Genomic DNA, 26,317 nt, shown 5'->3' with positions numbered 1-26,317 from the left:
TAAGTTTAAATGGTAGAATTGTTAAGGAATACTTCCACGTCATGAAATAAGACAAAACATTAAGAGTTAGATTTAATGATCAGTGAAAATTATGAGTGAACTCATCTCTTACACTTCTTTCTGAGAATTAAGGAAAACATTGGGTTTAGGTAATCAGTAGCATATTTAAACAAAAATATATGCATTGCATAAGGAAAAAAGCAATACTGAAATTTAAAAGATTTTCATTTTGTGTAAGAAATTAAAATGATGCACTAGTGAAAAAGTGTAAATGGGAATATTTTAGTAGTCAAAATAAATATTTAATAAAAACCACACACCCAAGACAAAGTATCAAAACAACAGAACTTGGTATTTGAAAGGACACTACCTACATTGTCTTGTGTTAAACATGACTAAATTCAGTGGTTTAATTATTATCGCACTGCCTTGAGCAAACGTTGCTTATATTAGTGTTGTAAAAAGTCACGAGAATAGAAACACTGCTGTAATGACAGAAATAGTAAAACCAGATTGCTATAAACAAGGAAGAATTTACTACACCAAGGAGTTAATCCACAGCCATTGATACAAAGTCAACAAAATGGACTACTGCATAGCGTACTGGTTACTGTACCAAAGTGCATTTATCATCATTCAATGAACTGGGGAAAAAACCACCCTTTATAAAACCATTTCTGAAAACAATCAGATGACTGATAGAAGAAACCCCACACATTTCCTTTAAATAAAAAAAAGCAGAGTCTAAAGATCTTAAGAGCACCATAAGACTTCTTACCAGGTAAGAGAGTACAAACCATTAGCATTGTAAATAAAGAACATCTAGAAGTTAATATATCATTCCATATTTAGAATGCAACTGAAAATTTTAGTGTGTTGTTGCATCCTCCTATACTACATCCAGTGGCATTTTGATGACTTTGTTAAGGTCTGGAAACAAATAATGCAAAGAAAAACTGTTTTTCTTGTTCAGCAGAGGTCTAGAAAAATTTCAGCTGATGTCTAAACTGAAATGTAGATAATGAGAATACAAACAGATTTGTTGGGGGAAAGAAGGAATGTCTGGCTTATCCCACTAATTCACCATTCAGTTCTTCCACTGAGTCTTTGAAAGTAGCATTACTTAATATCCCTGACTACCAACAACTTTTATGAGTGCTATTTTCTTAGTATTAAGGATTCTGCATTGAAGACTTTTCTCAACCCTTTATCCTTCAATTCCCACCCATCCCTCCATCATATTTAAAAGTTGTGGCTTTCTCACATAGAGCATTGTAATGCCTTTTGCTGCTTAATAAGTGATATGCAGTCAACATTATTTCTATTTTCAAAGCACTGAGAACACTTTCCAGTTGGCTCACAAATTAAACAATAATTAAAAATAGTATTCTCCTCTTATTCTCTTGTGACATGGTAAAGACTATTCACCATTTAATATACGCTCAATTTCTTCTAGTCTTTTCAATGCAGCGACTCTCTTTTTCTCAATGTCTTTGATTTCTTTCGTAGATTTTTTGGGAGTCTCTTTGTCCACACTGCTTTTCTCTGTTGGTTTCTTATTTTTTGAGTGCTCCTTATTATCAGCTGTTGATTGGGTGGTTGTCTTCTCACTTTTTGCTTCTTTCAAATTCTGAAAAGAATTTTTTTTTGCTGCTGCAGCTGCAGTCCCATCTGATGGAAGTGATGACTGTTCCATAGCACCAAGTGATGCAATTTTACTTCTAACTATGTTTAGATGACGCTGAATATACTCTTCATGAGGCGCCAGCGCTAGTGTTTCAACCAGACATTTTTCTGCCTTTATTAAATCTTTTTCTTCAAAATAAACTACACAGAGATTATGTTTTCCTTGTACATTTTTGGGATCCAGTTCCAAAATTTTTTCAAAACACTTTTTTGCTCCAACAATATCCTTCTTTTGGTTCATAAGGATATCTCCTTTCAAAATCAGACCTTTGGTATGATCAGGGTAGTATCTCAGTAGGTCTTCCAAGACAGGCAAAGCCATCAATTCTTTTCCTGTCTGAGAATACAGCAGGGCCAAATTGAACAAAGCACTTCGGAAGTTCGGTTGTAACCTTATAGCTTTCTTCATCCATGCCTCTGCTTCCATGTCTTTTTTGTCATCCATTGCTAGCATACCCAAATTGAAGTATCCATTTGAGTCCTGCGGCTCTTCTTTCACATAATGTAGCAGTCTTTGTTTAGCTTCAGGTCTAAGTCGAGCATCACCTAAGTGACAGAAAATGCATTTAATTATCAAGATATTTCCTGAAACATTTACACTGAAGGATTTTTAAACTGTAAAATGCTTTATACAAATTAAATTGCAACTGTAAAAGGGAAAGGGTTTTAAAGGGTTTTATCATAGCTATGTAACAGCAAAACCAAATGTTATCTACCTTCTTTATAGAATGAAACTATATACAGTTGACTTCTAGCCAAAGTCAGCATCATTACTCTATTAGCTATTGAATGATATTTAGGATTGGTATAACAGGTACAAGAGGTGTCTCTACAAGCTTAAGAGAAATTATTTTCATGCACAGTTGAGCAAATGGAATACACAACAGACACCAGATCTGACAAACCAGCTCTTACAGAGGCAAACTTGAGTGGAAGATCACATTTTATTAAAGATTGAAAGAGTTTAGACAGATAGCAGATAGGGTGACTTCTAATGTAGGCAGGCTAAGGTATCTTCCAACACCAAAACAATAAAACCTGTAACCCCTATATTTTAATTTGCACCAAAGTTTAAAAAAGATTTAGTAAATTTTATCTGACAATACCCTAGGATTAGCTAGACATGCTTGTGGTCTGTGTTATTTTACTGAATGATACAATGAACATATTTTAGTAACGAACTCCAGACAGAGACTTACTGAAGGATAGGGGAGCTACTTTCATCTGCCCTCTTTCACTCCCTGAAACAATATCGCACCTTCTAATATGAGTGAGTACTAAATAGGTAATACTTCTTGTTTGAAGCTGCTTGTGCTTCTACAGACAAGGAACAAGGCATGTCTTAAACTACCTAATTTACAATGTGAGAAGAGATGGAAAATTATCAAGTGTCTTTAGCTTCAATCAACTCTGTTTTATCTTTTTTAGGGGCAGTTTACCATCTCAACAAAAGGGAAACAAATCTTAGCAGCTCGCCTGCCAAATACTCTTTGCAACAGCCTTAGTTCACTTAAGGGCTCACCCTTATCCACAGAGGTATATATATATGAAAAAACAAACTCAAGAAAATCCAACTGAATTCATCCTAATTAGCAGTATCACAGAAAAACCTATGAAAACATTCATATTTCTAGAGCTGGATTTAAGCCCAGAGACATAAGCCAGATTTCTGAGTCAATAATTAAATCAAGCACTATAAATGCGAACCAGGTATTAAATGTATTGTACTAAATACTATCTTTAAAGATTATACAGGCATTATTTTGAGGATACTTGAGTAACAGTATTTTTTATATGTGTAAGATATATTGTAAAATAGCACTTGTATTAAAGATGCTGATCAGCTAAGGTATATGTACACTTTGCATCAATTCCATACACTATAAATTAAAAAGCTACAACAAACAGTTTCTTTTTTGATGATGCTATGTACTTCTCCATTCCAAAAACAGAAGACGATAAAAAAAATTAAATAGTTTGGATCCTATAAATGCAAATATGCAATATGCACAGAAGGGACACTTAACATACCAGATTCCTGCATGAGCAGTGCTGAGTTGAATAACGCCAGTTTATGCGCTGGGTTGAGTTCTAGAGCTCGGTTGAAATTCTTCAGGGCTTCTGCTGGATCTTTCAGTTCAATGTAAACAATTGCCAGGTTGTACCACAGGTCTGCATTGGTTCTGTCCAGTTCTAGAGCTCTAAGGTAAGCTTCCTTAGCTTTCAGAGGTTTGTTCATTTTTAAAAGTAATTCTCCCCTGTTGAAGAACCATACTTTTCTTGTTACTCATATGAAAATCAACAGGTTTTTTAAAGTTTGTCTTCCTACAGACAGTAGATGTCAGAAACAGTGTTTTTTAATTTAGTCTTAAGCACAAAACAATACAAGACCCTCTTTTACATTCTATTCCTAAAGCTTTCAGTTCTCAAAAACCTGTATAGAACAAGTATATAAGCAGGACAAGAACAAAAAAGGAAGTGAAGAAGGGTGCCTGATTTGGCTTTGCAATTACACTGCAAAGCTATAGTTCAGGCATCTTTGAACATCCCTAAGTCCCAGTGGGAATTACAACAAACAAAATAGTGGACAGAAGCCTCAATACCCACATCCACATTACCCTTAACTAAAATGCAATAATGTCAACTAAATAGTTATGACTTGCATTTTCTGGACCATCTTTAACAAAAAAGTATAAAGAAAGCTCCATGATTCACACTAACCAAAAGCTTTTTACTTCAAAACTAAACTATGAGGTTAGAAATTAGAGATTCATAAAGAAATCTAATAGAAGCGTCTTTCTATACCGTGTTTGAATACAGAGACCCTACATGGAAATATGCCATTTGAAGCAGGAATTGTAATGAATAATTGATTATTGTCCCAAAACTTCATCTTCTCATTTGGAAATGAAACAATTTCAAAAGCTAATTGAACTGTACGAACTAATAGTGTTCACAGTACTACAAAAACAAAAAGGTTCATTCAAGAACATATATCTCTAAAATTAGAAAATATACCTGCTGATGTAAGCCTGCTTGAAATCTGGCCTCATACTAATTGCTTGTCGATATAACTGATCCGCTTCTTCGAGGCGAGATTCGTTTGCTCGAATTAAGTTTGCAAGATTGATATAAACATTTAGATGGTTAGGAGCAACTCTTGCTGCATACTTTTTCCCTGGAATAATCTGTCAAAATAAATATGTACCAAACATAGATGAGGAAAAATATGAAAGATGATCAGCACGGAACTCCTTTTCACTCTGTCACATTTGTTTTAGGGTACAACTGGACATTATTGTGTAGGCTCTTGATAATGACAAAGAACAGTAATTTTTTTCCAGAAAAATCATATCAAAAAATAAATAGAATATTATCTGTGTTTTCATAGAAATAAATAATAAAAAACTTGTACAATATTTAAACTCTGCTGCTACTTAGTTTGGTTTATGTAGATAGCCATTTAAAACCAAACAGACCTTGCAAAACTTTCCCCAGTCAGACAAAAATATTTCCTAAAGCCTAAACTGCCATTCTCTCAGACATTTTAATTCCTTTTTATGACCCTTCAGCCTAAGAAAAGTGTAAATAAGATTTTATAGCCAATGATTTGCCAACTGATATAGAAAATGAAATGTAGTGAGGAGATATGCAAATGCTGTGACATTGCAACTGCTGTACTGTTTATACTTTAACCATTTAGAATCTTCATATTGTTTAACAGAACAAACTTCTAATTGCCATGCTTCTACTCAACTGGCTGCTCATTGCTGCCAGTCTCATTTTCACCACAGCTTTTATTACTTTCACACATTCTTCAAAATACTACTCTCTTTTTCTCTAAACAGCTTGAACAAGTACAATTTCCTAGGTATATATATAATTTAACAAATAGAAAAGGCAACAAAACACACGTATATAAAAGCACGTTTAGGCAAATTTTTTTTGTTGCTGCTGTGGCTAGCTTCTCCAACCTCCCATGCTGTATTTAAGCCTTCTCTGAAGGGCTCAGAAACTCAGTCACCATCAATGTATTAGCTGTGAGTGAAAATAAAGCAATTGTGACTAGAAACTGTAGGTTTTGGCTGCTGCTTTATTTTACAACCTCAATTTCAGAAAAAAAGAAGCCCAAAACACAACACAGCATTATAAAAAGTAAATTCAAACAGTTACAGCAGAGTTTCAAGTCAGCATTTTTTAACAGTCATGAGTGTATACAGCATATTTTTTTCATAGATAGCTTTTAAAAGAACACTTTAAATAAACTTTAAAATATACAGCCACACAGAGCCATAGGAAAAAACACCCAAAAAATGTATCACAATTATAGGTCCTGTGCTGTGGTGGTAGACAAAATAAAGTTACTAATTACCTGTGGCATCAATGATTTAGCAATCATATATGATTCTTCAGCTTCTTTCGTTTTGTTTAGGTTCTTATAAGTTCTTCCTACATTCATGTGGGCACCAATATCATCTTAATAAAGAAAAGAATGAAATTTAACACATTTACAGGCACTGAGCATCATGAATTAAACACTTCTGCGTTCAGAATAGCATGAAGTACAGGTACTCTGATGATACAGCTCCATCACCAAAAGAAGAAAGCAACTTTATCAGTTTTCATCTAAATTATGAAGCTAATAATTTAAACAGGAACTGGTTAAAGAGGTATTATAAAATTTAAACTGTAAAAAGTTTAAGGTCCCATCATACTTCCATGTATCTAATTTTTTGCTATAATAGAGGCATATAAACTGGAGGTTATTTATTAATCTTCTAAAAGGAAAGATTTTCCAGTACTACCTAGAACTTCTTTTGTGACAATATGTAAAAAGGATTAAATGTGGTATTATCGAGATTTTTTAAAATTTTCTTACACACTTCCTAAGTTTTGAATAAAAAAATAAAGCCATATTTATACTCCATAAGAATTCACAGCTCAAGTTAATACATAAAGAATGTCATACAAGGAATAGTTCTGAAAGTATTTGCAGCTTTTTATAGATAGAAACTTCTTCTGGAAGACATTTTTAGTTTATTTTCAAAAACCCTGGATCAATTAACTTACTATGTGACTTTGTCTGATGTTCAGTTGAAGCAAAACAGTCCATTGAGAAGCTGTTAGTAAGCTAAGTATACTGAAATACCAGGAAGAGATGACAACTAGTCAAAGCTTTACCTGGTTGCACTTGCGTGGCCTGTATGAAAAACTGCAGAGCTCTTTCAAAATTTTTTTCATTTTCTAATGCATGCCCCACATTGTTCCACAGTTTTGCATTGTTCTTATTTACCTAAAACCAGAAAACGATACAAAAGCATAAGGTATTCAGTTGAAATTACCTAACAATTGAGTTGCTCTTAACAATATCTCAAGACATTAAAATGACAAATGACAAATTTCATCAAGCTACTATATGCAAAGAATAACAGGACACTATACACGGAATGATTACATTGATCTTGTGCAACATCAATTTGTTATAGTCATTTGCTCCTAGAAATACTAAAAATATTAAAATTCATTTTAACTGTTATGGGATATTTTGCAAAGCACCTTATCATGCCATACGAACTTAGAAGAAATAATTCTATGCCTCAAACTTTTTGCAGATTTTTTACTGAAACATATCCAGCTTTCATCCAGAGAGGAGAATAAATTCAACTGCTTTGACACAAAAAAAATTATTAACTATTTTCTGCATAGGAATTTCTCTGTGTGCATCACACTGCTTTTACAGCATTCCCAAAAGCAACTAATTAGATGCCAATACCCTCAATACAGAAATTAATGTGCTGAAGCAAGCATAATTTTTGTCCATTTTTATCATGTTCCACTGCAGCTTCTTAAGAAAAGCAACAAGAACTTCCCATTATCCTTTCCAAACAGAATACAGTACCTTTAAAGCAGACATAAACAAAGTGTACTCCGACTCCCAATCCCAGTTTCTGTGCAGTGTTTTTAAGGCATGAGTGAACAGCACCGCAGCCAAACAAACCCAAGAAATTTTTCTTAGCACACTATTAAATAAAACAAACAAAGACTTGTTGTAAGCACACCAACAATTCTAATTTTTATTAGAATAAGTATCTCATATGCTAAAAGGCGAACAAAGGACCACATTTGTGATTAGCACATTCCAGAGTTTGAAAGGAAATAATGTTCAATTTCAAATTAATTTTGTTTACCTGCTTTTGTTGTTATGCCCATGAAGAGTTTGAAAGGAAATAATGTTCAATTTCAAATTAATTTTACCTGCTTTTGTTGTTATACCCATGCAAGTCCTTTCATAAGAACAAGTCCAATTCACACAACACAACAGAATTTGTATAGAATGCTTACAGAAATTATACTTCTCTTAAAACTTATCTGTAATTTAGGATAATAAACATGATGCCAAAAAGCGAAGTTCTCCAAAACACTGTACAAAATGTTAAAAAACGAAAAAAGCAACTAAAAAAAATCTCATACTTTTGTTCCACGTCAGACAATTCCACACATATTCTTTATTGCACACATTGCAAATCTTTCCCACACTGCAGAACACACCCTAATGGAGAGATCTGTGGAGACTACCCAATCTTCCATAAGCAAATGTAATCCTAGTGCTACTGTAATATCTAAGTAGGAGAAAGGTTTAGTGTCTTTCTAGCACTTTTATTTATAAAGGTGCAAAGTGGGGCAAAGGTCACTCTCTGTGACAAGTTTGTCAGGAATAATCTTCATTTTGTGCAGTTTATTTTTCTGGAGTTCAAACATGACAGATATAAAACATACACATTAATATGCTGATCATTTGGTTTCTGGATTCTAATTCAATTATGAAAAAGATGTCAAACATTCAATAGCCTTCCCACAATTATGAATACACTTCGTTTCAAAAAAAGCTCTCATTCTTGAGTGGACATAGAGGGGTCCACCCTTAACCGCTATTTCTCATATTTGGCTTTTGGAACAGTTGTTCACTCTGCTACCTATTTCACAAGGGTTTACTAAAAACGGCAAGGTTTCTTCCCCCCACTTCCACTTCTAAGATAAGCAAAATGCATATTTTGTCCAGCACGTTTGGTTTTAAAAATATAAAAAGGGGGAACTGTAAAACTGAGAGAGTAATTCTAAAACACTGCCAAAGTGATCAATAAGAACTGGCACATCCAATAATCCGTAAACCCATCAGGCTTATAAGAAAGTTTTCTTCTTTCCACATATTTCTAAAGCAAGGACCCTTTCTTTCTCATTTTAGAGAACTGATTTCCAATGTTTCTGTAGTAAATGACACTAGCTGCCTAATTTCTCTCCCCAGCCATCCTCTCCTGGTTCCTTGCTTTCTTTCACATCACTTCTATTTTTACTGCATTGTAGTGGGATTTGTGAGAAATCCACACTGCCACAATTTATCACTAATTTCTCATTATCCAGTGCTGTCAGCTTCAGCAGCACCAGTTAGTGTACATTTTACTGCAAGGCCTAATCTCTAAGAACAGCAGACAACAGACTGCAAATTGCTGCCTTTCCATTTGTCTGAACTGGCATTAGGATACCACTGGGCTAAGGATAAAGCAACCACATCAATGGGAGGTATGTCCAAATCAATGCAGAAGATATCAGAAAACACAAAAGCGTGGCAAAACATGCTATTACAGCGCAATTTTTAAAGAGAAATTGTTAACCAAAGAATTGTTTTGTTTAAAAAATACTGAATGGCTCTGATATCCATTCCTAGCATGGCATTTCTGAAAATTAAATTTTTTGCTGATAAAATTTTCAGCAACTTGAATTGGCTGACTCACACGCATTGTATAAACTTCAATCAGTAATCAACTTTATGAATAAAGTTAAACCAGTTTTGATTTATACTCATCTATTTTTTTCATAGAAGATAACAATATTTATGGCTATGCAAGCTTTCCCATTAGGGCTTTTATCAGTATGAATTTATTTACCTTTTATTTGATAATTTCTTCCATCCATGTGCTACTAAAATGCAGAATCCCATGCTAGGAACATACAGCACTCGCTCTGCTACTACAAATCCAACAGGAAAAAACAGGTTTGATGCAGGAATGAATGGCAGCACTATTAAGCAGAGAGCCTAGAAAGGAAATACAAATAACATTAGCAACCAAGATATTGGCAGTGACAAACTGTACCCAAGAAACAAGTTACAAAATACAAAAAATAATCCCATAAAACCAGCCATAAATAGTAGATATTCAGTCTTTTTTTAAAAATATTCAGATCTGTTTTACATTGAGATCGCTCTCAATATGAAAAGTAGTAACCTGCAAATGATTCTATTCCTTACTTAAGGGCTTGGAAGTCCATTTGCTTTACTATACTACAAAAAGAGGACAAATAAATAGGATCAACAGATCAATTAAATTCAAAACAATGTTTTAGTGAGAGTTCCAGATACAGAAACAAGATGGTGTAAGAACCTTGGACATTATCTGACAATTAAAAATTTGTATCAGCTTATTTGAAGCATAAAGCAGCTATTTTTACACTACAATAGAGTCTGTTTTGTGTTTCTGTAAGAAATGTGAATAACAAAATCACAATCAGTCACCAAATAAACATCACTTTTTGGACAGAGTGCTAAGAGTACCTCAAAGTATTTGATATTACAATGAACTTAAGAACTGCACAATTGTAGTTCTTAGGTTGGGGACTGACTTCTCATCAAAAATTGTGTTTATTTAGAGACAAATCCATATGTTGCAAAGAAAGCGGACATGATCAATTGCTTTAAGTCCTGGACGACTGTTAAGTAGCAGATTTCCAGTCTCTGGCTCCAGAAAATACATGAATAATTATTTCAAAATATCTGGCCTTCAAGTTATAAAAAAAAAACCTTACAAAAACAAACCTACAGAAATGGACTTTTTCTTTGAAGAAAGAAATTTTCCAGAAACTTTCAGTACAATTGGCTGTCTAGAGTTAAGCATGACGTTAACTGCCTCTTCCATGCTAAAACCAGTAAAAGAATCCAGTTTAAAAATCAACCCATGATTACAGATATAAAAATGCAACACCAATTTAAAACTTTAAGACTTTATCTTGTATTTCAAAGATATTTCAAGAATATGCACATGGATCATTAACACAGCTCAGCTGCTGACCCACAGCATTTCATTAACCTCCAGGAAAACAAAAACACAACTGAGCCTCACAACATACAGAACACATTGATTACTTGGGGTTATTAATGACTTACTGGAATGCAGCAATAGGCTTTGGCCTATTGTATTGTTTCATTTTGTAGCACATAACATTTAATATAAAATATTGCATTTCCATTTCCTATGAAATTTGCTTACAGGCACTTCAATGCTGAAGAAAATCAGCATAATATTGAAAGTTATATACACAGCATAGGTACAGATTAAAGGAAAACAACTTGCATTAAACCAGGACTATACTGTGTCAGGTGACATTGAGGCTTGCATGCCAGAGTGAATGATCTCAGAAAATCCTTCCTATAAAGGGCACTTGGAATAATAAAAACACATGTAAAAATACCACCTTCAAACAAAAACTGACTTACACCAACATATGCTAAAAAACCAATTAACCCCTTCCTCTTGTGAACTTCACTAGGTAGGGAATGAACAGAAATGCAGGGAAATAAACAGCCTTAAAATTCAGGAGCTGTCCCATAAAAAAAGTGAACCACACCCCACACACATTTTTCCTGCTAACAGTGCAGTGGAGAAAAACTTATGCCTCAGCTTATATAAGGAGGAAAATGCAACTACTCTGCATATTAGAAGTGCTGTAAAACTTATTTTCCAAGCAATTGTGCACCTTGCACATTTATGGTATCAATAATTTCTTCTCTTCATACACAGTTTCCAAATTCAGGACAAGAAATTTCATCAGCAATACTAGGTATCATTTTCACTGGTCTTCTAGGGAAATATATCGCCTTGTTTCAGTGACAAGACAAGAAAAAAACATATGAGTATGAGTCAGAACTATAATGCTACGTCTTTTAGAAGTGCATCAAAATTTGTCAGCTGCTTAGCAAAGAACTACTTAAATCTTAGGTTATACAAAAATATTTCCACCCATCTGAAACCTTTGTTTGCTGATTAACATACTAAAAAATGCATTACTTCTGAAGCAGATTAAGATAAATGCATGCAGGTTTGTTGTACACATAATTTCACCACTGAACTAATAAAAAGTATGGTATTAGATTATCATTCACCTTGCAAAAATTTGCAATGGAATCAATAATTGATGACTGTTTTTTTATCAAAAATACCAGCTCCTTTGAGACTTCCCATTTCTTCAAAAATATTCTTTTCTGTTAACCCCTCTCAGTTTTAAGATCATATATAATAGTGAACAGACACAGGAACTGATCTTACAGCCTGACAAAATTAGTTTTTCATAATATGAAAGCAACTTACAGAAGAAAAACAAAACAACAATAAGAAAAGTGGAAACTTTATTCCTAAATGCAAAAATATGTCCTTTCTTTTACACCTATGAGAAAGAAAATCAAATCTCTTGCTAAATACACATCACGACTACTGACATTTAAATAAAATAGACAGCTTGCAGGATGAAAATGCATTCTGGTCCTTGAAACATATCTAAATTCTATTGAAAGCCTCCATGTGCCAGTTGAGATCTGAATATGTGAGAAAGGCTGCAATACAGTTCACAAATACATAACAAGGGGCATATTTATTCTCATCTCTAACAGAATCACACACTTAATTGCAATTTAGCAGTTTTGTTGCTAGACAATTCTCCTCTTATGTGTTCATTCTAGCCTAAAAGGAGATGCACATAGTATCTCTGGGTCACAGCAGATTACACATGTGACCATACAACCTGAGCCACTTACTCTTAACGACAGGACAAAAACAGTGCATCGTTCATACCATCAATACTGTCTTGGACGAATCTCCAGGGTATCGGAGACTGAAGACCATCAAAGACCCCAGAAAGCAAAAGAAGGTAAGCGTGGCAATATTTCTAACATCTAACAAAGACTCCACAAGAGGAATAGTTCCCATTGTCCAGTCACAGCATAATTCTGAGGGATTGAGAAGAAGCCAAGCATTTACAGGGAGGAGGTAGTTGAAAGTCAGCTGTCTTGCTGGGGAGGGACTAACAGCAGCTGGGTTATCAAACCTAAAGCAAAAGAAAGGAGAAAAAGGAGCTTTTAATGAAGAAAGATATGATCTTGATTCACTTTGTGGCAAACTTTAGAGTCATAGCTAGAACTACTAATTACAGACAGGTAAAATATCCTAATCTTCCTGCATTTGTCAGGTGTGAAACCATGCACAGTGATTCACTGAAGAGAGGGACAGAGCCTCCCCCATGTTTATGAAACTGTTTTGGGGTATAATCAACATAAGTTTGAAGAAACAGAATGATTTACATCTCAAGTTGAGCTCAGTGGTCCTTGTTCATGTTTTTAATAGTTAATCTCATTTTTTCAGGGACAGTTTTAGATTCTTGCATTTCTACATTGCTCAAACTTAAAGATAAAATAGTTTTTCAGTTCTAATGTCATTCATATACATTTATCTTCAAGTAGTCTATCTGAAGACAACCATGTTTTCCGCACAGTACATACGTAAAATGTAAAATATATTCTGTATGTAGAAGAGGAAAAATTTAAGAGGTTTGGAGAATTCAGCCAAGGTTCAAATAAAGAGACAATAAAAAACACTTAAGCAATAAGATATTTGATTTCTGAATTACTAAGATGAATTATCAACTATAAACTTTTTAAAAAGGCTGCCTGCTCAGTACCTCAATATTTTGGACATTTTAGTCAACAGTTGCTAAAATATTTAATTTAGCAATTTCACAAAAAATGCAATATTGTACAGAAAGCAAAGAGTAATATTAAAATAGGTGAATAACACTTAAGTTCATATTTTTTTGGCCAATTCATTCAACTTCATTAAGTCACATCTTATTTATAAACAACTGTAAATAAGAAATACTTTACTATTACCTTGTAAACACTGGAAGCTGAGACTGGATAACCTGGACTCTGACAACTACAAGCAGGAGTGTACTGAACATTAGGACTATGAGCTTCAACAGTGTCTGGAGCATAGAGAAAGGAATACTGCCCTTCCCTCGAAGAATCTGTAGAGCTGTGTCCAATAATGCTGGCAAGGTGTACTGCAAATTAAAAAATGGTTTATAATCAGTCAGGGTACTCAATAGCTCCTTAGATAAATATGAGCTACCTAATGCTTTTTTCCTTGGTTTTCTGTAGACATCTGCTCCCAATAGTTACTTAATTCAGCTTCTTAGTGCCTTCATGACAAGTCCCCAAAATAAGGTCTCCATTCTAATAAACTAGCCAAGTACTCTTGCTAACACTATCACAGCTGAACCTGTACACCCATAGCTATTTTGTGCTGACAGATCAAAAAATTGTACCATCTTCAGAGGCTTGAACAAATGAATCAAAACCGTGAAAGAAACTGTCAAGAAGAAAAATCACTATTTTCAGAATTATGAACCTCTCTGAAAACTTACCCTATAAACAAAATTCCTTACAAATGATAGAAATACTATTCGCTTCCTGATTAGCCCTGGCTTTCTGTTTTATGCCTCTACTGCAGTAAGTCAAGACTCCTTGCCTCATGAACATCATAATCTTGCACGGTTTCCCATTACATAAGCTAATTTCTTCTCAGTGTACCTCTTTCCCTTTGTCTTCATGACTTCTGCTGGTGATGATTTATTCCTTCAGACATACTGGCTGGCTAAACTACAGAAACTGAAATGTTTTTGAGGACTGGTAAAACTCTAAGTTCATGTGACACCTGTGCTTTCAGAAGAAGCCTCAGTTTGCATTTTACCTTTCCTACTCAACTGACTTACACAATCTTACTAAACTTCAGTGAAATTGAAGATCAGATCAAAAGTTACTAAAAGGAAGGAAGAGTGGGCTGAAAACGAGTCACGTACTGCTGATTTCCTTAAAAATCCAGCTAGAAAAATGTATTTGAATTCACTAGACCTGCAAAATTCACCTATGTGCTTTTGGTGTTTCAGCCTTGATTATCTGTCCCCAGGATAGACAATCTTTTGGCTTCTATTGGTGCAATTTTTACAAAATTTTCCTTCCTAAAATTTATAGTTATTATACATTTTATAATAATTATAAAATCATCTTTAATTATGGAATGCTACATTTTAAATTGCTACATTTTAATTTTTAATTTATTTTGGTTATTAAAAAGTCTAGAATTATTTAATTGCAGGAAAATCTTGTTTCTTTAAGGAAAAATTACTATTAATTTAAAGGCTTATCAGTGCTTAAAGTGAAATAAATAAGAGCATTCTTAGAACAACTAATTTTTTAAGAATATTCCTTATTCAAATAGGACTACTCTATAGAAGGTTACTCAATAGAAAATTATGAAATTAATTTGTATATAATATGTTATTTTTACTACAAGGATTAAAACCAAATAATCCTCCACCTTTAGGCACCTCAAACTGTTACATGTTGGGATTTGCAAATCTTAGTCAGCTAAAAACACAGGCTTCACAGGCTTGCATTAAGACCTGTCAAGTCTTTACTGAGTATATTTACTAACATCTCTGCACGGCATGTAAAGGACAACCTGGAAGTTATTTCTTTCCCTCACTGTCAAACATGAACTGACTCAAAAAAATCTGAAAAATGTAAGAGAACTATTGAGTGAAACTTAACTGAGAAAGATCAGCACCAAAATATGAAAGTACTTAGTCTCATAACAGAAATCCACTTTATTTTTCAACAGCTTACCCCTTGAGCAACAAAGACTTCATACACACAGCATATCCCCACCACTGTTATTCCTTGTTCTTTACACAGTGTTGCAACAGCTACAAGAAATACAGTCACTGCAATTGGTGTCCACACTGCAAATAAAGAAGATATTACTGAAAATGTTCCATTTTACAAAAAACACATTTAATGGAGTAAATTACTTTAAAAAGTGAAGGCTTTGGCTCCTCACATCTGAATATGCCACGTTCTGTAAACTTGTTTAGTATATATAATGTCTTATGAAAGACGACCACTTTTACCCTACAGAAAATAATACACATGCATCAATTTTAAAATTGCCTCCCTTAAACTGAATAAAATAAATGAAGGGTAAAAGACTAATTTATAATAAGTAAAACAAAATATCTCAGTATTTCCTAAATCACCAAAGCACTTTTTCAAATGGAATACTTTATAGGGAGTCATGACTTCTCACTATGTCAATCTGACTCTGGCAAAGACAGAAGCCTCCTTTATCTGCACTGAAACTCTGGAGTTTACTTGTGACTGACCATCTGAGGCACCTCAGCACACTTCCACTTAAATGACCATAATAAAAGTCAGTGCAAGTATCTCCTAGGGCAGGACTTATAAAAATAACTAAAGAATTGCCTAAATCTTGGGGAAAAATGCAATTTATAACGGAAAGTAGTATTACATGGGTATCTTGGCTCTGAAGGAGTTTTGGTACACACTTGCTGAATAACCAGTTCACCTCTATTATAGTTTTAAGAGTGTTTTTATCAGTGATAAAGAAATGAAATTGTATCTCTATTTGCCAATCATTTACCTATGGTATTATCTGGCCCTTTAGACTTTGTGTACGACAAAAAAGCAGCTAGGAAAAAAATAGATGATAAAAGCTCTGCTCTGCCCACAACTCCAGTTACCTGAAAAATAAAATAAGAAAAACCATAATTATTATCAAGTATTTATTATTTGATATTTTAAGATAGTATTTGCTAAGTTTTTATTAGTAATTTAGGTATGCTATTTATATGTTACTAGATATTTATTATTATATAAAGATAGCAAATCTCTAAGGAAGTATTCCATAGAGCACAGGAGTTGCCAATCGCCAGGAGCAAGAAATTTGGTAAGGAAAGCAAGACATCAGTGTTGCTGAGTAGAGAACTGTTGGTCAAACTAAAGTGGAAGAAGCAAATGCCCAGGCAGCGGAAATAAGGACCAGTAACCTGGGAAAAATAACCTGGGACAAACCTTGGTTGTGCAGAGATGGGGTGTGGAAGGCCAAGGCAAAGCAGGGACTGAATGTGGCAAAGGACATAAAGAATAATAAGAACGGTTTCTACAGGTAGGTTAACCAGAAAAGGAATGTCAGAGGTGTACCTCCCCACACCAACAGTGCGGAAATAAACTGGTGACAATGGACAAGGAGAAGGTTGAGGTACTCAACAACATTTCTGCCTCAGCGTTCAATTGCAACCTCTCTTCCCTTGATGAGGCAGAGAGGAGTGGATTTTAGGAAATTCAGAGAAGAGCGTGCAAATGGCAAAGGGTTGTTTCAGAATCCCCCAAAAAATACAGATTCATTCCCATTTCAAGAACTGTTTTCAAAAAAAGCTAAAGTGAAACCAACAATCAGATATGGAAGACAGGTCATTATGCTCATGGTTACTGCAGTAGCCACTGTGTTGCCACTAGTCCTCTTCTGTAGTGCCACTGACTGCTTCCAAATTTTTACAAGTAACATGGCTGAAAAAAAGCATGCTGTCCTGAGGTAGATGGTATTTAGCTAAGGAAATCACATAGCTCATGATTTAACTAAGATGATGCTGAAAACTGACTTTTTAACATATGGACCCAGCTAGAAAGTTTTATTGCTAGTACATTCTTGGTCAAGCATGATTGATCCAGCACAGCATAAAATGAGAAAGTAACTCAGTATTCAAGGTCACAGTGTAAAGAAAAGCATTCTAATCTGAATCTGAAATCATACTCTAGTATTTCTTTTGGGACTACTGCATGTTTACCAAAGGATTCACTGAATCACGCACAGACAAAGCGTGTTTCACAGTTGGTAAGACACCACAGTTTGTGTTAGTATTTTGAAGAGCATCTAAGTATTTGTTTCCAAAATATCTTAAGATGTTTCAAAGATTCCTGGTCTGGATTCCAAAATAGTCTAGCATTAAGACATTAAAGAGAACTTTATCTGTAGATCAGTTGAAAGAGAACATTAATGAAGCATGTTGGTGTGCCTCCACAGTTGACTGCCAACAAAAGAGAGGTTCTATTTCTGGATACAAACGTGACTTATGAGAGAAAATTCCAGCACTCACAAGATTAGCTGACATCCTCTACTTATAAAGGTGGTTTACATACTTCTGGCCAGAATAGTAGCAAAGTAGCTAGGAAGACTGAACTGGAATTGCAAAGACAAGGAGAAATGAAACAATGATGCTGTCATTCAACTAATTTCCTAAAAGGGTCTTCCTCAGAAAAACAGATATTATCACTGCAAGAGCCTAGCTTCTTCGTGAACTCAAGCAGAAAATGATCTTCTACTTATCCTGCTCTGATAACTTTCTCAGGAAAAACCTGTTTATTTTAAGATAGGCAAAGGGTTAAAATATTTCTGTATTGTATCCGCAGTTTCAAACTCTTGTGCAGGTGACTAATATGTAGGAGATTATTTTAAAGAATTAAGACCAGGTACCTTTCAACTATAATTGTAAAAGATATAAAAATCCCTAGTCCTAACATACATCTCATTATTACCTCCTCTTTTCTGTGTAAGGAAACTTCCACTTTTCACACACTGGAAGAGGTGAGGGTAAGACGAAAACAAGCCCTTATGTGACTGTTCCCCGAGTACCTGAGTACAGCAGCAGGGGGATTTAACCAGAATCGCAGTTTCGCAGTGTTTCCAGCCAGCACGAGGTTGCAGCGATCCTTGTGTTACAGTGCCCCCCCGTGGCCACGCCAGGCCTTACACACCGTCTGCCACACCGCCTTACACAATTCGCTTCTGCTACACAACGGGCTGCAGGATTTGCACGGTCCCTCTTACTAACTCTGATGCACGGTACTAAAGCATCTGTGCTACTTGCTATTTGGGGCAGAATCTGAAAGTTCAGGCATAATAAAGAATCACCGAAATTTGGAATGAAAGTGATAAAATTACACTGGCTGATCTAACCTGTGAGCCAGCCTAACTAACCTAAGTCACTGGCAACTTGTTAACACTGCTGCAAAGATCCTATCATATTTACTACAAAGAGGTAAAGCCAAATTTGGCAATTTAAAACATGTTTTTTCAAAGAAACAGAAAACCAAATGAAATAAATAATTTTCTTTTTTTTAATCCGTATTTTGCCCAAGTTTTTATAGTGGTTTGTGCTTTGGAGTAGGCAGAAATTTTAGATGCTTAACTTCTTCATTTCACACATTCCATTAACTTCTAGCAACCATATATTTGTAGCTTAAATAACAGCCAAATTTATCAACTCAATTCCTGTACAATTTGCTCAAAATACATGGATGCAGGCATCTTAATTATTGCTTAAAAGGATCTGTACTATTAGTGTACAAGAGATAGATGGAAACTCTTTACCCAAAAAATCAATACCAAAAAAATTACAACGAAGTGCAAACCCCTCTCATTTTATTAAAATCAAAAGACTCTACTCTTCCCTTCCCCACCTAAAAAAACTCTCTCCACTCAAAAAAGTGGTATCACCTCCAAAGCAGTAAATGATTCAAACATCCTCAGTTTTCTGAAAATAAGCTAATACTATAAAGAAGAAAACAGCTAGTTTTAGCTGTATTAGCTAAAATTAGCTAATACTAAAAAGAAAAAAACAACCACCTGTGCATTGAAATCCAGGAAAGCAAATTGAAGGGGAGCAGAAATAACAACAGAAAATGACACAAATCTGCTTTATCAGATTTTCTGGCAGAAAGAAATCTAATGAATGGTGATCACAAGACTTCATTTCCTCACAACATTGCAAGCCTGGTTGGCCATTAAAAAGTATATAATCAGAAAACTTGTACAAACAAAGCTTTTTTTTTTAATAGCAGTGAAGAATTCCTTCAGAATCAAAGAAAAGAAAGGAGAGAAATGTATTTCTTCTTCCTTGTTTATGTTAAATGTTAAAAAAGTGGAAGGTTCAAACACAACTGGGCCTAAGCTGGCTGTAGCATAGGAACAACCATCCTAGAGAAAGTCCCACTGAGACAGACAATTGACAGAAAAGAAAGCAGACAGAACAGACATGGTGATTAGCCACAAGGGATTCTGGAAATGCATTAAGAGGCATTCATAGTATTTACAAAATAGGATACTGCATGAATCATCACAGAACACAAATGTCTACGTAAACTGAAGTCATAAAAGCCAACGTGCATAGCAGAGGCCTAAATTATTTAATAACTAAATTCATGTTTCTTTAATTATTTTCCAGTAGCTGCATGAGCAGCTCCTAAGCATGGAAATTTGTCACTTCTACCACTCACTGCAAAGGAAAGAGTAAGTACAAATAAAATCATACTTTCTGAAGTTGTAGATACACACCATGAAATTTATGTTTAATTAACACAGCTCAAACAAATTAAGCACATCACAGCTGTACCTACCGCTTCAGTATGTATTGGGTGCACTGCAAAGAGCAAGGCGGCAACTACACTGCTCCTGTTGTCCAGGAAGAGCTTACAGACCTTGAGGAAGACTATGCAAACCACGACATGAAAGACCAGATTTAGAAAGTGGTAAGAAACTGCATTTAACTCGCTGAACAAGTAGTTTAAACGAAACGTTAGAACTGTAAGGGGACGATAAGATTTATGACTCCTCTCCTGAAAGAAAACAGATAGATCAATCAGTCACCACTAACTTACAGAATGACTTTCACTCCAAAATACCTTCCTAAACACTTATCCATACCTGAATCCCCTTCTACTGTCAGGCATCTATTATGAAAATCAGTAGCCCAACAAATAAAAAAAAAAAAAAAAAAAGAAAAAGGCTTTTTTTGCTTTTTTCCACTGGACATCGTTAAGGATGTTTTTCAGTAAAAACATGAAAAAATGTACTATTTGAAATTTCACTGGGGGAATTTAGGAACCTATTTAACCTTCAATGAATACAGAATTATGGCATCTGGAAGCTTTGGTTACAGGGTTTTTGAAAATCTTGTCTCAGAGTCTATTAGCAGAGCTAGCAAATAGTATGTCACAAGGAACAAACCCCACAGGTTATGAACATAACAAAAGATTAAAAAGTGGAATGCCTTGATAAGCAGAGAATGTATGAATGGGAAAGAATTTTTATTAATTTGCTCAGCAATAACAACATGTGTGACTTTTAGAATTGTATCAAAATCCTTTAGCTATTGCCATTTAACAATGATTACCAAAAGCTTCAATGCTAATGCAGCTTTTCACATGATACATAGCCACTCTATATAGGCTACAAATCAGAAACACTGAATTAATATCTATATATATGCATATATACTTAAATAAATTTAAATGAGACAATATCCTAATTCCAAGCTTTGTTGTTTGTTATTTTTCCTTCCAGGCTGCATTTAGAAATAAATGCCCTTGCATGACAATATCTAATTCTTGCAGGAGAAAACAAATTGGTCAGAGTTGTTCAATTTTGATATTGTGATTACATAGGAACTAACATCATGATGCTGTGCACTGTCAGTACAACTTCATTTTCTTACCAGTTCTTTTATTGAACAAAGTGAAAGAATATAAGCTACATGTGTTCCTGATATTATTGTACAAAACACTAACACCACCAAATTCCATCAAATCCAAGGTATTCTGTTAAAACAACACTAAGAAAAAGAAGTGTAAAAATACTCTGCAAGGTTTTTTTCAATTTCCTAAATGTTTCAAAGTGTTTCACAGACCACTTACCTCAGACATTGGAGTGCCCCAGAAGTCATTCTGAAACAGATTTCTTAATGGTGTAGAAGGATGCAAATCTTTATTGTCCAAAATTGCTGAAACATCATCAAAAACAAACCCACAAAAGAGACTGTTCCAGTAGCAGGCTGCCACCACACCAACTATTAGTGCTGCTTCCTTCAGGCTTACGTCAGCCATCTTCTCAAAGAAGTTTCATGGACAGAAGCTGAAATGTATGTAGAGAAACTTGAGTAGTTTTACTTACTAAACTTGATTTTAAGAAGTCAAATTAAGACAGGAAATACTGTAGAAGTTAATGACACTGCATACCTGTAACTCAGATAGAAAAGTTTCCTCAAGTCACACATGTAACATGGTTTGGTGTTTAAAGTAAATACTCTCATTAAAATATCTTACCCTTAAAAAACCTTACAAAAGGTGGATACACTGCTACTCTTCATGTTTTACTTACAGGGGAAGAAAAAAATTGCATTGATAATAAATTGTGATGTAGCTTTTGGCAGACAGCTATTGCAGTTCAAGAGAATGCTGTAAACTGATAAACTATGAAAAATAATTTCTCTGGAATCCTGAGTAATTTAACATACACAAAATTCTAAGTTAGGAAAGAGGCAGATACTGTGTCAATTATTTATGGGGTTTAGATTTAAAGGTGTTTCTCAAAATATTTCGAAATCAATTAAAACTAAAACAAACTTCAAACATTCTGATGAATGAACAGGAAACTTGTAGAACTTCATAAATACAGGGGTTCAAGAACAGGTAAAGGACACTAATAATAAAAAAAAAGTTAAACTTACCATTGAAGGTCACACTAGGCTCATTTGCATTCTTTTTAGAAGTTCATGAAAAGGTCATTTTTTTCCCCCTCAACTCTGCCAGTTGCTCTGATGTCACTGACTGTTCATATGAGACTACTGTCTAAAAAAAATAATATACAAAAATCCAAAATTAACTATCTTATATTATTTTCTCTCATCTTGCTTAACTTGCTAAACCCTCGAAATTATTTATCAGCAGTTTTATGATTATTTACATAACATTATATGAGTGAACTGATCAAAAGGTGAAATTACTGTGTGTTGCATTGTTCAAAAATACTGTTCTGCCTTGGAATAATAAGAAGGTCAAAGGTACTTCTTTTGACCACTAGTTGACTCTGCACAGACCACTGCCAACTGTTGGGACTAAAGATACTGAAAAGCTACAGACAGTTGAACACTGACTTCATTTTGAGAAAATGGACATGACTGAACAAGAGTATTTTCTCCCCAGACTGTAGGAGGGGAGCATCTGTAAGGATACAGAGCAGTTAATATTAGCCAGATAATGCGGATCCATGAATACATAATGACTGCAGCTTTCTGTTTATCACAGTTCACACATCAAAGCTGATGAGCTATTTGAAAGCTACAGTCTGCTTTATTGTCCTAAACCCTGAAATCCTGGTGATTTTTTTTTTCTTTGGTCTACTGGGCTTTTTAAAAAATGTGTTCAGATTTATAGTAAAACATGCTGAACTGGAAAGGATTCACAAGGATCACTGAGTCCAACTTCTGGCCCTGCACAGGACAACCCCAAGAATTACACAATGTGCCTAAGACTGTTGTCCAAATGCTTCTTGAACTCTTAAGACAGGTATATTAGGTAGATGATAGTTGATAGGTGATGTTGTTTGTAGTTTGCAGCATGGACCTGAGAGCTCACAATCACTCAGCACCAGAACTAGTGGCAAAGGAGCAGTAGATACAGGAAGGAATATATGTGCAACAAGATGCAGGTGCAGCTAAACTGAAAACCAGGACACATATAATTTCAAAGAAATCAAACCAAACCATTTGCTATTCCTCACATAATGGCAGTTAAGGGCTTTTGTAGCACTTGGAGCATTGGCTATTGATGTTACTTCAACAAAGAAAGCCTTTTTTTAAAGCTGCCACCAGCTTTGTAATTAACAAAAACAAGTGAAAAAAACACCAGTGTTGAAGGTTGTTGCTACACCTTTTTCATGGAATCACACAATGGTTCGGGTTAGAAGGGACCTTAAAGATCATCTAGTTCCAATCCCTCTGCCATGGGCTCAATCTGAGTACTTTAAAACACTAAGGTAAGTTTACAACTAAACATATCTATGGTCCTCTCAGCAGCCAGAGAAATCTTATCAAAAAAAGAAAACAAAGCATGTTACAGGAATACACTTTTGAATTTGAACTCATCACTTTTTTAGTTTCCCCTTCAAAGAAGGTGGATACGAAACATATGCTTTTACCCTGACAGAATTTGAAATTCCTTTTTTGCAACAGCTTGTAAAGAGTCCACTTCCTACTTCTTGAAGTTCACTAATTCTACTGAAAAGCACTGATATCTGAAAAGGACCTATAATAAACATGTCAGGATTTTCCAACATACAAGCCTTTATTATTTTAAATACTGTGACATAGTAATACTACCACACAGAAACAACTGTAAGATTTATTTAAATTTAACCTTTAAGAAAAGGCTTTTTTAGGTGAGTAGGGTTTTGGTGACTTCTAATTATTTAACAACACTTGTTCAGAAACAGCTACTGTTACCCAACTAGCAAAAAACCAAAATTGATTCCTAAGTACTGCGTCTCATCAGAATGAAAAGCTTAACCAGCCTTAATTATTAGCTCTTTCAACTTTTAGTAGGTTTTCACTTTTCCACACGTGAAAAAGTACGCCAAAACATCTACTATACTTATCCCTTAATCCCAGGTGATTCTGATGCTTTCACAAGCCTTTCATTTTGCTCTGAATTTCTAGTATTACTTCCACTCAGAACTCCACACTCTACACCACTATTGACCATGCTGCTCTCTGACAGAGCTCCACTTACCTACATGACAGCTGTAGGGAAATACTGTTTTCATTTGAATGAAAGGGAACTCTTAAGCATAAATAAATTCAGATATTAGATAAATCTGAAGTTTATGTTTTAGTGACTAGCTCACTATCAGAAAACTCCAGAAAATATCCACATTTAACACTGAAAGCTTTTATTGCAATTCACCTTCTCCTTTACAGGCACATTTCAATCACAGATACAATTACAACTACATGCAAATACATTGCTGTGCTTTGGTCTTTCAAGGCAAGTATTTGAGTCACAGACACTCCAGGCAATCCTGTACAGTTTTACTAAAATTACTGTAAGCAATGAATATATGCAACAAAATGCAACGTTCTGGTTTTAGCAGCAAGTCACCCAACCTATTGCTTGAACTGTATCAAACTTGGTAACCTCTAAAGCATCACACTATAACCCCCTCAAATTTTAGTTGTGTGCTAAAGCACTAGATCCTGAAAACAGAGAGGGATAATGGAAATCTGGTAAAGCCCCCATATTCAAGCACTCTGCTTCCAGGCTAAGCACAGAGAGAAAAATGGGAAATGTAAGACCACCATACAACCTGTAGATTGCACAAAACTGCAGTACAGGTACTTCACTACTTCTGACTTGCATTATGGCATTCTAAGGTCTTATTTTCCTGAAATGTACTGTAAAGATACACAGAGTGAGGAAAATTACTTTTTTCCACCAGGTCTGATCACAGGGTACTTTTAATGTTCTTGCTGACTTAAAGCATAAATATGTAATAAAAAAATTGCAGTCCTTTATGTTAGCATAACAATGCAGATTTTGAGCAAGTCTTGCCATCAGAACTACTACTTCCTATTTGCTACTGTAGCTGGGTCCACCCTCACACTCCAAGCTCCCAACCTGCAAAGATCATCAACATGTTGAGAATGTAGAACTAAAGCAGAGGTTTATAGAAGATCATCCATACTTGGTAAGCTAGGCAGAAGTATGCTTGCCCTTAAACTCAGTGGAAAACAGCAACTGCTTCTTGGCAACCAAAATTACTTTCGCGCCAACTAATCTATTATCAGTTTGATGCTGGAAAGAAAGAAGCCATGTAAGGAGTATATAAGACCAAGAACCTTGCAAATCACAGATGTGCAAGAGGCTGCTGAAGCCTTGATATGACTGGGCTGCTCATGTGAGTGGATATATTCTCCTTAGCCAACTGACATGTTGATCAACCCAAGCAGGATCTTGCAAGTGCCACTACTTCACTTCCAGTGGTGGATGTATTTGATAAACACCTGTAAAATGCTGCCTAACAACTTTTTTGTTGAAACAGGCTTGCTGTGAGGGAGAACCACATCACTGCCTAGTCCTAAACATGCAAACAGTCTGACCATCCCTCAGGTTATTTTTTCATCTCACCTACCTGCTACTTTCACAGCTTCTAAGACTGCCCCTCAGATACCTTAACCAGCCCTTGGGCTGTATGACTGCCAGCTTGTGGTCTAGTGCACTGCCCCAGAGCTACCATTTGACTGGATGAAATCAGGACAGACATGTACTTTACATGCTTTATTATAAAGACTTCTGTTGGATGCTTTAATTTACAATAATATCTGACTGTGTCATGAAGAATACACAGCTGAAAACATTATGAAGAGCAAAGTAAACCTTGAGATTCAGAAAATGCACAGTAGTCATCAGAGCCAACTGTAAAAACGAGAATACCCAGGCTGTGCAAAACAGCCTATCATTGGACTAAATCTCTTAGGCTGTTTGGCACAGAAACCTGCACTTTGCACTGCACTGTTTTCACATTTGTACAGAGACATTAAATGGAAAGGACAGAAGAGAACCAGAACTCTCAAGCCCATTTGGCTCATAAAGTAAAGAGCTCTCCTGTTCCAGCTTATTGAGATCACTCTAATAGTTCATCCAGTCTTCAAGAATAACAGATGAGTAAAACATAAGAAAGTCTCAGAAAACTGAAAAAAATGCACTGACAAAAAACCAAGTAACAATGACCAAAAGAACCAAAGCACTTTTAGAAGGCAAGAAAACACAATATTTCTCAACAAT

The 26,317-nt window shown here is 35.0% G+C and overlaps 1 protein-coding gene across 2 annotated transcripts in view; it reads right to left on the bottom strand.

Moving 5' to 3' along the window:
• Nucleotides 1–280: 280 nt before the first annotated feature.
• The window catches only part of TMTC3 (transmembrane O-mannosyltransferase targeting cadherins 3), a 29,696-nt gene continuing 3,659 nt past the window's right edge, over nt 281–26,317 (bottom strand). For both annotated transcript variants that reach the window (XM_041409881.1, XM_041409882.1), the window contains exons 2-15: nt 22,207–22,327; nt 21,395–21,611; nt 20,099–20,317; nt 16,287–16,386; nt 15,473–15,588; nt 13,676–13,848; nt 12,585–12,837; nt 9,630–9,778; nt 7,586–7,706; nt 6,868–6,979; nt 6,059–6,162; nt 4,705–4,874; nt 3,718–3,944; nt 281–2,232 (exon numbers count right to left, since the gene is read on the bottom strand). In XM_041409881.1, coding sequence (XP_041265815.1) covers nt 1,421–2,232; nt 3,718–3,944; nt 4,705–4,874; nt 6,059–6,162; nt 6,868–6,979; nt 7,586–7,706; nt 9,630–9,778; nt 12,585–12,837; nt 13,676–13,848; nt 15,473–15,588; nt 16,287–16,386; nt 20,099–20,317; nt 21,395–21,583 — 2,745 coding nt within the window. In that variant the 5' untranslated portion in view covers nt 21,584–21,611; nt 22,207–22,327 and the 3' untranslated portion in view covers nt 281–1,420. The remainder of the gene's footprint in view (nt 2,233–3,717; nt 3,945–4,704; nt 4,875–6,058; nt 6,163–6,867; nt 6,980–7,585; nt 7,707–9,629; nt 9,779–12,584; nt 12,838–13,675; nt 13,849–15,472; nt 15,589–16,286; nt 16,387–20,098; nt 20,318–21,394; nt 21,612–22,206; nt 22,328–26,317) is intronic.

The sequence above is a fragment of the Onychostruthus taczanowskii genome, unplaced genomic scaffold (genome assembly GCF_017590055.1).
Source record: "Onychostruthus taczanowskii isolate IOZ18803 unplaced genomic scaffold, ASM1759005v1 scaffold31, whole genome shotgun sequence".
Lineage (NCBI taxonomy): Eukaryota > Metazoa > Chordata > Aves > Passeriformes > Passeridae > Onychostruthus > Onychostruthus taczanowskii.
The sequence above is the reverse complement of the archived record's forward strand: the minus strand, read 5'-3'. Positions and strand labels throughout refer to the sequence as shown.